At 41.5% G+C, this 13,532-nt stretch overlaps 1 protein-coding gene across 4 annotated transcripts in view; it reads left to right on the top strand.

The window, feature by feature from the left end:
- Positions 1-890: 890 nt before the first annotated feature.
- The window catches only part of LOC108427579 (membrane-associated guanylate kinase, WW and PDZ domain-containing protein 3), a 149,449-nt gene continuing 136,807 nt past the window's right edge, over positions 891-13,532 (top strand). For 2 of the 4 annotated variants that reach the window (XM_017697833.2, XM_017697832.2), the window contains exons 1-2: positions 891-1,469; positions 1,623-2,121. In XM_017697833.2, the coding sequence (XP_017553322.1) occupies positions 1,815-2,121 (307 nt within the window). In that variant the 5' untranslated portion in view covers positions 891-1,469; positions 1,623-1,814. The remainder of the gene's footprint in view (positions 1,470-1,622; positions 2,122-13,532) is intronic. The other 2 variants (XM_017697831.2, XM_017697829.2) reach the window with 2 other exon arrangements.

Raw genomic sequence — 13,532 nt, 5'->3', positions numbered from 1 at the left:
AGGGGGAAATTGGATCTGTGCTTGGTCTTGCTTTTTCTACAGTTAATGCACCACTTCAACACCCCTTCTTGTTCTAATAAATGCAACAGATTCTGGCATCTCCATGACTCAGGGGAAAAACGTGTCCATTGGCTGCTGAATAAAACCACAGCCGTGGTTAAGGGCCTGCCTCTGAGAGGGGGAGCGTCGTGAAAGCTTTAAATTCAGCTTGTCCTTACATGTCTTTAATTATGCAGAAGATTAAACTAATTTACAAAGTACCGTATGAAAATCAGCAGAGGTTTGAGTGCCAGTGGAGTGCCTCATCAAATCACTGCGAATTGCAGGATCCAGTAGGCTGTTTAGCGCTTGCGGTCTTTACAGCACGAGGCCAGAAGATGGCGCTGTTGAGAGAGCTTTTGGGCTCGAATGGATACATGACGCTCCACATTTTTTTCTCGGCAGAAATAACAATTTTCCCGTTTATTATTGAGCCAGATTTAGACTTTACAGCTACCGTGAAGAACATTAGACTGTGCTGTGCTATATATTCACCAAACAACTGCTATTTTTTGTGAGAAATTGCTAATGCTTTAACTAGGACTGCTTTTCCACCGTTGATATTTATTTTAGGGATGGTTTTTCCTCTTATTTTCTCTTTATTGTAGTTCTGTTTTGCCTTTGTTGTAGTTGATTTTTAGATGGGACTCTATGCCATATAGATAATACTATTGTATGTATATGTATATATATATATATATATATATATATATATATATATATATATATATATATTGTGTGTGTGTGTGTGTGTGTGTATACACACACACAAAAATGTATATATACATTTATACGAATATACATATACGAATTTCCCGGAGAAGTGACGCCGTTTTACATAATTAGTTAATTGCTCAAGCGTCCTCACTCTCATTGGTTGCTTCCCGCGCGCGCGCCTCGCCTCAGCGGACGCTCGAGCGGCTCGGTGAGCGAGACAGCGGCGCCTGCGAAAACGTACGCGGACGTGGATCCGTATCCTGTCAACTGTCAGAGATACGCGGCGGCGGCTCGGACGCTGAGAGAACGCGTGGGGACAAAGCGGAGTCCACTCTCCCGTCCGCCGTGGTTTATTTTGGCTGGAGAGCGGCGTACGGACGAACTGACGGAGTGGAGCGCGTGCGCTCGCGCCTGGCTCGCCGATGCGCACGGAGGAAAACACGGACAGCGGCGCAGCTGCGACTGGCGGTTTTCCCCTTTAGATTTACTTCACGTCCTCGCGCTTAAGCGGGAACGACGCTGTGTGTGAGTCGAAGCGACTGACTGACTGAGTGACTCTCTGACGGGGCTCTCCTTCGTATACGCGCTGCTCCAGCCAGCGGCGGCTCTTCTGAGACTCAGCGAACCGGCCGAGGAAACCTGTTTTGCTCCCGCGCTCCACAGCACTGTGGCTGTTGTTGTTGTTGGCTGCTACTGTTGTGAACTTGGAAAATGTAAGTAAACAGTACCCATATTTAGCTGTAGCGCATTCCTGTAATTTATTGAGTGCTTCTGTTCGACTATAAACGGATGCAGAAGGTTGTTTGACTCAATATTTTCTGCTTTCGTTCGTCGTTCACTGTTTTTCTGACTTATCTTGAATGTAGCCTGTCTGGCTCCGCGTGAGGAGACGAGGAAGGAGGAAGAGGAGATGAGGCTCAACGGCTGCTGCTGCTGCTCTTTGGCGTTCATGTCCTCCAAACTAACGTCTCCTGTCCACAGCCGATAGGCTAACCAGCATCCGGACTCCATTTGTATTCCGAAAGACCGTCTTCTGGAAGTGAACACTAACCCGAGCCATGTCCAAAACGCTGAAGAGGAAGAAGCACTGGTCGACCAAGGTGCAGGAGTGCGCGGTTTCGTGGGGAGGCGTGGGGGAGTTCGGCTCGATGGTGGAGATCCTGGGGGGCGCCGAGCTCGGAGAGTTCCCCTTCCTCGGCCAGATGAACCTGGATGTCCTCGTGTGCCACGCCGGGAAGCTTCCGTACTACGGCGACGTTTTGCTGGAGGTGAACGGCACGCCCGTGAGTGGACTTACCAACCGAGACACTCACGCGGTCATCCGGCACTTCAGGGAGCCCATTCGCATCAAGACGGTCAAACCAGGTGAGGGGGCTTCTGAGATTTTCTGAGCTACCTATGTTGGTTCGCGGTTCACCCTTCAGAGAGAGTTCGGGCTGTTTTGGGCTGCTCAGGTGTTTACAGGGGTGGGCAGAGTGGCAAAACCTAAAATATCACGGCTCATTTTCACGACATACTTGCTTCTTCAAGGGTTGCTGAAAACTTGCTTCTTCAAGGGTTCTTTGCCAGCACCCAAAAGGTTCCAAAAGGCTTGTTGATGTCAGGTCTGTAATGATAGATGAATGTGATAGATGAATCCCTTTTAAACAGAACCATATACAACATATTCTTCATTAATCTAAAGAACTTTTCACTATGCAAAGAATAGTTTAAGCATGGAAGCCGCTCATCCTTCTGGGTTGTGGGGGGAAGCTGGAGATAATTTATCACATTTATCACATACACACACATTTTCTAAGCCGCCTCTCCCTCAGTGTCGCTGGGGGGTCCGGGGGGGGGGGCTTGGACGGGGGTGCTGGAGCCTATCCCAGCGGTATAATTTAGAGAAGGACTTTTTCTCCTCCCTGCTGTGATTTATAAGCCAGATGCTGTATCTGTGGAACCTCCTCGCTAGTGGTTCTTGCTCCCAGCCCTGGAGACCCCACAGGCTGCACACCTCCTGAGTCAGCGCGTGAAGCGAATCAGGTGTGTCGGAGTAGGTAAGGCACATGCGCCTACAGAGTGGGATTGTGAATCTCTGCTCTGCTCCAAGGGAGCTGAACATAGCCGAATCTTACTGCTCACCTGCACAGAAACAGGCACGCAAGACTTGTAGGCGGCTGTTCTAGATGCAAAGCAAAGTCCCAGGTGTCTAATGAACTCTTACAGTGAACACTGAAGGTGTTAATTCCGTACTGTATGGATTAATTGGAGTTTTTTTTAGTAAGCACATGCAGAAATGTAAATGAACAAGGTTATTTAAAAGGGACAGGAACACTCTAAATTAGTTAAAGCAGTTGTCCTCAAGGACCAGTATTAAAAAACCCTGGGCTATCAGGCCAAATTTAAAAAGTAATAACAGTAGCCTATTAATAAAACAGTGAAGTGCTTTTACCCGTCACTAGCAAGACTTTGTACTTTCTGTGTCAAGCAGCATTGTTTGACTGCTTAGCTTTATAATTAGAATCTGGATTGCTCAGTTTCTTCATGACCTGCTGCTCTTGCCACTGTGGTTTGGTGCGTGTGGAGCATGTCGGACCTGCTCCAGTTAACCATAGGGCTCGCCTCCAGCCCAATGAGAGGTGTATGTTTTTGACAGTGGAAAAGGGACTTGTTACTATGGAGACATAGAAAAGAACTGTTAGTAATGGAAAAGTAATACATCTGTTGCCATGGAATGCTGGAACGAGGCTGTTATTACCATGGAAATGATAAAAGGTATGATAAATGGTTTGGTTGCCATGGAGAGTGGAAACTATTACTAAGAACAGAAGCCAATTATGTTAATGGAAAGGTCACCAATTTCTCAGCAACACCTCATCTTAAGTGTGCACAACTAATGGAGACAAAGTTAACTTTGCTACCAAAGTTTCAGAATGAGAAGCTGGGTGTAAACAGCAGTTTATTGTTGAGGCAGTGTACTGTGTGCACGGTGTCTATCAAACTGATAAAAAAGGAAGATGCCGCAGATGGGTAAAGATCATGGTTGAAGAAACAGGGAACAGCATGGTCTGGAGGTGAGAATCACTGGCAACTGCAGTGGATTATAGCCTGCTGCCAGCTGCAGCTAGTAAAAAAGAAACAGCGTCTGTACTCCACCTGTAGCCTACAGAATTTAAATCATTGATGTAATGAGCTATTATCTAAGCACAGACAATCAAAATGAACAATTTAACTGCAAAGAATTGTGTGCTTTGTCAGCATCATTATATTTTCAGTATTTTCTTTCCTTACTTTAAAACAGTAAATGGAGTTAATGCAGGTACATAGCCTGAAATCCTGTAGGCCATAACACCTTGATCTTTTTTCCATCTTTCCTACCAATTCAAAGGAACAATTTGCTTTGCAACACCCTCCATGAACCTCTCCGCCATGTATTTAAAAAAATTGCAACCATTTCATTTACTAGCTTTGTGTGAGGAAGCTTTTAGAGCCATTGAACACTTCAGATGTCTAGTTCCTATCATCACCACTGTCAGCAACTGAGACTCTGAGTTTTTCTAGAATGGCACATTTCAAGTAGAATGCATTGTACTGAAGAGCTCAGTGACTTTAAACATGGCAATGTCGTAGGATGTCATTTTTGTCGGAAGTCAGTTCATGAACTTTATGCCCTGCTAGATCTGCCCTGATCAACTGTAAGTGCTATTATTTAAAATAAGCACATCTAGGAGCAGCAATTCCTTAGCTGTGAAACAAACTCACAGAGCAGGACCAATGTGTAGTGGATAAAAACCACCTATCCTTTGTTTTGTCACTCGCTACAGATATCTAGATTGTCGTTGGAAGCAATAACAGTACAAGAACTGTGTTTCCATGGTTAGGCAACAGCACACAAGCCTAAGATGACTCTACACAATGTCAGGTTTAAGGTGAAGTGGTGTAAAGTACGCTGGCACTGGACTCTGAAGCAGTAGATATGTGTTTTCTAGAGTGATGAATCACACTATCAGGCAGACTGATAGAGAAATCTGTGAAAGGAGGGTTTTGAAAATTTGGATAATACCTACCAGAATGCATAGTGCCAACAATAAAGTTTGGTGGAGGGATAATACTCTGGAGCTCATTTTCAGGGTTTGGGCCTTTTAGTTCCACTGAAGGGTAAAAGTTAATGCTATAGCATACCAAGAGATTTTAGAACAATTATATTCTTCAATCTTTCTGGCAGCAGTCTGGGGAAGACCCTTTCCTCTTCCAGTGTGAGTGTGCCCCAGTGCTCAAAGTGAAATTCCTTAAAGACATGGTTTGATGAGCTTGGTGTGGAGAAACCCCAGTGGCATGCATAGAGACCTCATGTCGACCTCATGTCAACCTTACTGAACACCTTCGATATGAAATGGAACGTTGATTGTGATTCAGGCCTTCTTGTCTAACAGCAGTGACTGACCTCAAATGCTCTTTTGACTGAATGGGCACAAATTCCCACAGACACACCCCAATATTTTGTGAAAAGCCTTCATCTGGCTTTTGTAGCTGCAAAAGGAGGGCCAACTCCATATTAATGCTCATGATTTTTAAATTTACATTCACATCATTTGGCAGATACTCTTATGCAGAGTGACTTACAATGTGATTATTTTACACAGGTAGGCAAAGGTAGTGTTAGGAGTTTTGCCTAATGACTCTTATTGGTATAGTGTAAGGCGTTTACCCATGCAGGGATTGAACCCCAGTCTACAGTATAGAAGGCAGAGGCTAATGGGCTGCCCAACAAGCTTACATAGGTATGATGGTCAGATGATTAGATACTTTTGGCCTTACAGTGTCTATATTTATTTTTTGTATAGGCACACCAGACTAAATAAGTATTTTTGTTTATTTGTTTGTTTACTTTGGTTTCATTATTAAATATATTAAATATAATGTTGTGATAATAGTCATTACAGCATCACACTCAAAAGACACAAAACTAGGTGTGAGAATAATCGTAAAGTTTGACATTTTTTACAGGCATGTCCTCCAAGTGGGAGGACAGGGTTCAGTCCCAGAGCAGAAAAGCACTTGTTAGTCTTCTAACAGTTTGTGCCAGCAATGTAATGGCATCTCTGCCATTATAGCGTGTATAAGGTCATTTGATCTGTCATTGCAGCTCTTAACAATGTGTTTATCATAATGGTAAAAATAGGATTTATATGTTATAGTTGGTACTGCAGATATTAGTGTTTGATAGCATGTTAGAGGCTTATGGAATTATAATCTTCATATATGCATTTTGATAGGAGGGGGAGCTCTTTTCGGGGTGTGAGAGAATAGGGTCATTTTAATTGGGTTTTGTTGAGCGTCCACTTGAAGTTTTTCTCATGGTTTCTCATCTCTGTGGCTGGCATTTCTGTGTTATATAAATTAAGCAACCATACTGAATATATGTGGGGCAATGAAGAATCTGATATGCTGTTTTCTGCTGCACAGCAGCTTACATCGAGACTAAAGTACAGACTTTCTTTTTTCTCTTATAATTCAGAATTCTTCCAAGAAAGCTAGCTTGCTTCGTTTCACCTTAGCAAGTAACCTTAGAGCTGCATATGGTTTAAGTTCTTCCTCTCAAACCATGTAAATTACTTCCCAATGGACATCCTCCCTTCATTGTCTTCACTGTCTTCTGTTTAAAAACAGATATTTTCATCATTATATAAAACTGTCATGGATTCAAAGAAGAGAAGGAGAGCCATTGTTGCTTCCTTTGCTTTCAGAGAAAGTTATGCTTGCCATTTGTTATCAAGACCAGTTTACCCTTGCCTGATTGGCTAAACTCAGTGTGATCACACTTAGTTGTATAAAGTTGAAATCTGCAGAATTTTTACACTGCCTGCTGAGGAAGACTGCGCAGCACCGCAACCCGTCACACACAACGTGATGTGACAGTGTGCTACACTGAAATGAATGGGTTGTGGTGGGGGATGTAGCAAGTGGACGTGTACTGTTTCAGATAAGTGTTGAGTAAGAGAGCAACTGGGAGCGTGAAAAGTTCCATCAGTGGCAGCTGTGACCAAGGCCTCAGGGCTGTGTGCTCGGTGCTGATGCTGTCCCATGTTGATGCCGGGTTCACCAGGCTCTGCCTGTCTCACACCATCTCGTAGCTGCACAAAGAGTGCGCTTTTAAACTGCCTGTGAACTTTTGTTTGTCTCCTCAGAGGCCAGGATATGATGCTGGAGCCGCAGTTGTTGGATGTGCATGTTTGGGTAGGGGGGCTCCTTGCGAGCGCATGTTGCCCGTGCCTCGGCCTCATGCGTAATTCAGTGTGCATAAATAATAGATACAGTGAGTAGGATGCCTGCACACAGAAGCAGAAAGAGAGAGTCAAGAGGATCAACTTTTAGCAGGAAATGATGAAGTCATCTACGCCACGGGTATAAACACTACACTAACATTCCTTCCCCTAATCACTGCATGTTTACCTGCTATCCATGGCATCCCTCATTGCCCTGAAGGAAACATGGCCTGATGACACATGCTGTATTTTAAAGGGATACACTAAAATGTTGCTGGGAAGATAAAAATCAAATGTTTGATCAGGAATTTAAAAAAGATGAAATAGGCCTACGACCAATGCTAAAATATAAGACTTCACTAATTTTATTTAAATGAAAATGAGAAATGGTGATTAAAAATGTTGTTTGTTCTCTTGTTCACTCTTATGAAGGACATCAGATAAGAGATTTGCAATCACTATTCATGCTAGATATCAAAAAGGGGTACAGTGTCCAAGAACTTCTCTGTTACAGGGTTGTTACCAGTTGACAGTCCAAATCTCATGCAAAATGCAGCGAAACAGCAGAAACGAGAAAGAGTACAGCAAATGTCCTCAGTTTTTAAAATGGCTTATCAAACCTCAAACAACAAAATTAAAAAATGCTGAAAACCAATGTCTGTTCTTGAAAATGTTTTGTGGATTTAATGGTACAAACTGTAGTACTGCAATTGTTATTTTTGTTTTTTTGGATTTTTGACCTGGTGTGTCTTTAATTTCTATTTCAGTTTATCACTAGTCTTTTATTATCCACATGTATATATTTTGTACTACACATTTTCATGTTAAAATGCTTTAGAGTTACAACATCAGAATGGATGTTTCTCACATCAGAAATGAGAGATGTTACAAAACAGCCTGGGAATCGTTAGTCTCTGACTAGTCAGAATATCAAAGTGTGTTTTAAATCATGCTTGTTAGATCTAACCCAGCCCATCATTAACCAGAATAAATATATATGTAACATATATTGTGTTCTACACCTCGCTGCAGAACACAGCTGCAGGCTGCAACTCAAAACCATGAATATATGGAAATTAACTAAACAGGCTGAGTAGCCAAGCTGTGGAAAAGGGGAGGATATTTCTCCAGTGATTGAGTGAAGAAGGTTTCCAGAGTGGGCAGTCGTGGGGGTGGAGGTCTCTATTAAAAATCACTCCTTAATTGCAGCCCTTGGCATACACCGCTCCTGCACTAGTTTAATGATTTAACACCCAGTTCCACAGCCTTGCATTACTTTTAGATATTACTCAAATATTCAGTTTAGAGAAAAGGGCTTAAATCAGCCATCGCTTCACAAGTGAGCATAGCTGAACAACCCGGCATTACGGAGAGGTGTGTATGAGAAAATCAGCTGCCTTAAGGTAAAGTTCTTTCTTTGTCGCTTCCTTCCCTCACATAGTTGGAAGCAAATAGTCGTTTTTCTGTGGGCTCTCTGAGTGCACTTTATGCCGACTCCCACTGAGTTGTTCTTGTGCTCTGAGTACAGTGTGTGAGCACAGCGATTGAAAATCAGCTTAAGATTTGTTTTCCATGTAATTATGAAAAAAGATCTGATATAATAATCCTGTGAATTTAAAGACTTACGTGTAACGACATATTTTTTTTAAAGTGCATAAAATCTTACCCTTTTTCCCAAGGCATTAACACGTGAGGAGGGGTGTTGAATCTGGATTAAACAGTAGGGAAGACTGCAATAACAAAAAATTCACACACATCTGCAAGGTTTGTGGCTAAGCTGACTACCAAATATGGCTACCAGAATCTTGTTTTGTTATTGTTGACCTGTTTGATAATATTTAGCTAAACAAATAAAATGAAATGAATATAAAATCATAATTAGAAAACATGCATTTACTAGGCATAATCACAGTTCCTGGCTGGCATTTAACAAGACCCAGTGGAGCATACACACTGACCCCATTTTCCTTAACACATTTAAGCCCACTGGTATCTGTAGTTGTTTTTTCTCTTTTCTAAAAATCTAGTAAGTTTCATACAGCTTTTTAATGTTTTAGACATGAAAAAATACAATCCATGAAGGACATTTATGGAAAATGTATGCTGAACCTGTTAAAATGGTCTTAAACATTGCATTAATACACATAATTTAAAAATTTTGGGCCTCATGGGCTTAAATACATAGAATGCAGAATCAAACCATGACTATTAGAGCTAGACCTTCAGTTCAGGTCATACATGCCAAAAACAAGGGGAAGAAAGCACAATGAGAGTTTTAATTAGGGTTAGCGCACCTGTGAGATTTCTGTTAGCTCGAAGCTAACAGCAATTTACATGAAACTTTTTTTTGGCCCTTGTAGATTAAATATGGACATTTTTGGCTTATAAAACATTCAATATTTTATGTGAAGCTTGTAGCAGACATTAACATATATATTGTACCTTCCAGCTCCCTGACATTTTACATTTCTGAACCACGTTGCTTAGACCCATACTCACTGTCAGTGAAGTAGCTAGAACTGTCAGAAGGTCTAACTTAACATTTTTCTCACAAAATTGCTTTCATCAATTGAAAATGATGAGTGGAGAAGCAGTGTATTGGTCCCCATTTTTAAGAACAAGGGTGATGTGCAGAGCTGCAGTAACTACAGAGGTATAAAGTTGATGAGCCACACCATGAAGGTATGGGAAAGAGTTGTTGAAGCAAGGCTAAGGCGAGAGGTCCATATCAATGAGCAGCAGTTTGGTTTCATGCCCAGAAAGAGTACCACAGATGCAATTTTTGCGTTGAGAGTGTTGGTAGAGAAGTACAGAGAAGGTCAGAAGGAGCTACATTGTGTCTTTGTGGATCTAGAGAAGGCATATGATAGGGTGCCAAGAGAGGAACTGTGGTACTGTATGAGGAAGTCAGGTGTAGCTGAAAAGTATGTTAGGGTGGTGCAGGACATGTATGAGGATAGTGAGACAGTGGTGAGGTGTGCAGTTGGAGTGATAAATGGTTTCAAGGTGAAAGTAGGGTTACATCAGGGATCAGCTTTGAGCCCCTTCTAGGAGGCTCCATGGACCATGATGTTTGCAGATGACATTGTAATCTGTGGTGAGAGTAGAGAGCAGGTGGAAGAGAATCTGGAGAGGTGGAGGTTTGCACTGGAGAGGAGAGGAATGAAGGTCAGTAGAGACGAGACGGAATACATGTGTGTGAATGAGAGGGAGACAGGAGGCTGAGCTGGAGGTGGCGGAGATGAAGATGCTGAGATTTTCGTTGGGAGTGACAAGGATGGACAAGATTAGAAACGAGCAGATCAGAAGGACAGTGAAGGTGGAGCAGTTTGGAGATAAAGTCAGAGAGGCCAGGTTGAGATGGTTTGGACATGTGTTGAGGAGGAATAGTGGATATTGGGCAAAGAATGTTGGAGATGGAGCTGCTGGGTAGAAGGAGAAGAGGTAGACCTCAGAGAAGGTTTATGGATGTAGTGAAGGTGGACATGGAGATGGTTGGTGTGAAAGTAGAGGAGGCAATGGATAGGGCAAGATGGAGGCAGATGATCCGCTGTGGCGACCCCTAAAGGGAGCAACCAAAAGAAGAAGAAGAATTGAAAATGAAACATAATTGGTTCAATTCACTGTCAGTTCCTAATTGTGATGGTTGCTAATCTGACCCGGATCTGACCTCAGGTGCGAGGGAGAGCTAGCTTGGCTCTATGTACTTTTTCCATTGGGCATTTCAAGAATTTAACTATTTCGTGCCCGACCGAAAACTTAAAAGTGAAACAAGAGTATTACTACAATACTTGCAGAGTTTAAATACAACAAGATTTATATTAAAGAAAAATGAAGTATTTTTTTTAGACAGGCCTTCTCTGGTCTAGAAAGCCATGAGCGTTCTCCTTTCTTCTGTGTCTTCCTCATGCACTTTTATTTACACATCAGTGTATTTATTTTATTCATATCAGTGTAAATTTTCTATTGGCTTTAGACCGTCTCTTTATCTGTATGTATCTTTCTGTATCAGTCATAGGACTGTTTCTGTGCAGAGAGGTCACAGTAGCCTTCCAGTCTAGAATTGAGACATTTGTGTTTACTTCGTTTGTTACTGACATTTGTTTTGAAATGTTGTATGTATATATATATATATATATATATATATATATATATATACAGCTCAGTCTTTCACTGTAACTGTATACCATTAAAGATCTACGCAGTGGTTCTAATAAAGTGGTTATTGCGTGTAAATTATTACAGTAGTGAAAGGGAAATGACATTAAGAAGTGTCGATAAAGTGTTCATATGACTTTATTTTATCTGGCCTACCTTGATTGTAGTGTCTTTAAAGCTGTTGGATAATTCTGTTAGATTCCTCAAAGTGTATATCTCCTAGCTAAGGCAGTCTGGAGGATTCTTAGTATCAAGCAATCCAGTATGATGCTGTTGTTGTTGCATCTTCCTAATAAGGAGGAAAGCAGGGGTTGCAGTCTCAGCAACAACTTTAGCCCTTTGATATGGAAAGACAGCCAGAGGCTTCCATTCTGTGGTGCACAATGTAAGGGTTAGCAGCACTGTACAAACAACAAACCTTTGATTAAAACATGCAGTGCCACTAATAAAAATGTTCATAGTCTTTTATGTAAGGTAAATTAAGCTGGTCCATATATAGAAAACACAGCCTAAGGGCGCAGAAAAATACTAAGTCATGTTAAGGCGAGGTAAGACTGAGGGGTCTGCCTTACTCTTCCACGTCAGTGTAGAAGCTGGGTCATTGTCTCAGTATGGAAGAATGAATCGTATGTATCTCTGCACTTGTCAGGGCCATTTTGATTCAAATGACTTAAAGATGTTCTTGCATGTTCATCCAGGTCTAATTGTGTGAGACATGGTTTTTCATAAGGGGTCGATTGGATTCAAGAAATGAATAGGGAGCTGATGAAAGATTTTCACTGTGTGATGAATCATAATCCTATTTTTTTGTTTATCTGTCTTCAGTGTATGTCTTGGTAAGAGTAGTTGGTAATGGATGAACACGACTCTCCACTCTAATTATAAATGTTAAAGTTTTATTATGGTGCTTCAGCCTTTCTTAAAGGGCCATTCCACACCAAATTCATAATTTAATATGTGCTTCCTTACTGTGAGGTCAGTTTGGAGGAATTTAGTCAGCATGTCCCCAGGCATGACTCTAGCAGGACTAAACAAGCTGGAAGTGATTTTGTGTGGAATGCTCCTTTAGGGGAAACAGCAGGCTGTGAAATGGACCTCTATGACTTGTAGTAGTTTTGTTGTGTTTGTGGAGAGGTGCATCATACCAGACCAAGATTGGAATGATTGGTGGATCTTTGTTGGGTGGAGGGGTGGGGGGGTGGGTTAAATCAAATTTTCTAAATTTTTGCCTTAATTAACACTTAGATGTAAACAAAGTAATTCAGTGTGGTTTAATGTAAAATGCACCTTATATAGAGAAGCAACATTGGTGGTGGTGATAGACACCAGTGGTCTGAAGCATTTAGTGCTGCTAAAAAGCTTTTGATCTAAAACATTACTAAACATTTATGGTTGAGAGAAATGTGCAGGGCATTTTAAGACAAAATAGCAGCCAAACACACATTTTTTTTCCATTTGTGCATGGTGAACATTGCATATAAAAACCCAGAAGATATGTTGGATCACTGGGATAATAAATAAAATGGCTATATTTGTGTTGTAGACTTGCATCCCCTGGCTCCTATGACCACCACTGTAAAGAAACCTGGTGAATTTTTCTATAGTGAAATTCTGTAATTTCACATCAAACCTCTCTGAATGACTTTGTTTACATCTCAACGAATGAATTTTTCAGAACTATATGCATGCAGCACTTTGTGCCCACATTCTTTAAAAATGAATAAAAATGTAACCAGACAAATGACTTTCTACTTTAAACACACTCACAACAGTGAATGCAAGAGCTTACATCTGCAACAAGGAGCCATGATAGCTCACCAAACTGACACATATGTGTTGCCACAGTGGCAGAGTCTGACAGTTATAGTGCAAGTGTCCTCTGTGCCTGAAGCCCGTCTTTCTCTCTCTCTCTCTTTCTCTCTCTCCACTCACTTTTGTTAGTGTTTTACATTCTCCTCCATCCACCTCAGCTGTCCTCTTCAGATGCAAACATTTCATTTTTGTGAGTCAGTTTCCATTGAAACAGATATTCTGACACTGCGGTGGCTCCCTTGTCAAAGTGATTGAGAGTTCGATGCTAAGTGAATATGACACATGCATTACATTTCGATTGATGTCATCAGGGAGTGCTCATGCACCAAAATGCATTCCAAAATTGCATTAATGTAATACTGCATCAGTAAGATTGAGTGGTCGGCTAAGTTCTATTATTGCTGTGTAATAAGTGAAACTGGGTGAATATTCCAGATAACTCAGGCTGAAAAGTAATTTTCCTGGATACTTATTTCAAAATGAGGGTCTTCTGTAACAGCTGAGGCTCTGGAAGTCTGTTAGATTGTTCTGTGATTGACATTAGTCCTCTTTCAAACT

The sequence above is a fragment of the Pygocentrus nattereri genome, chromosome 26 (assembly GCF_015220715.1).
Source record: "Pygocentrus nattereri isolate fPygNat1 chromosome 26, fPygNat1.pri, whole genome shotgun sequence".
NCBI classification, from domain to species: Eukaryota; Metazoa; Chordata; class Actinopteri; order Characiformes; family Serrasalmidae; genus Pygocentrus; species Pygocentrus nattereri.
Note: the sequence above shows the minus strand (reverse complement) of the source record. Positions and strands in the feature narration are given on the sequence as shown.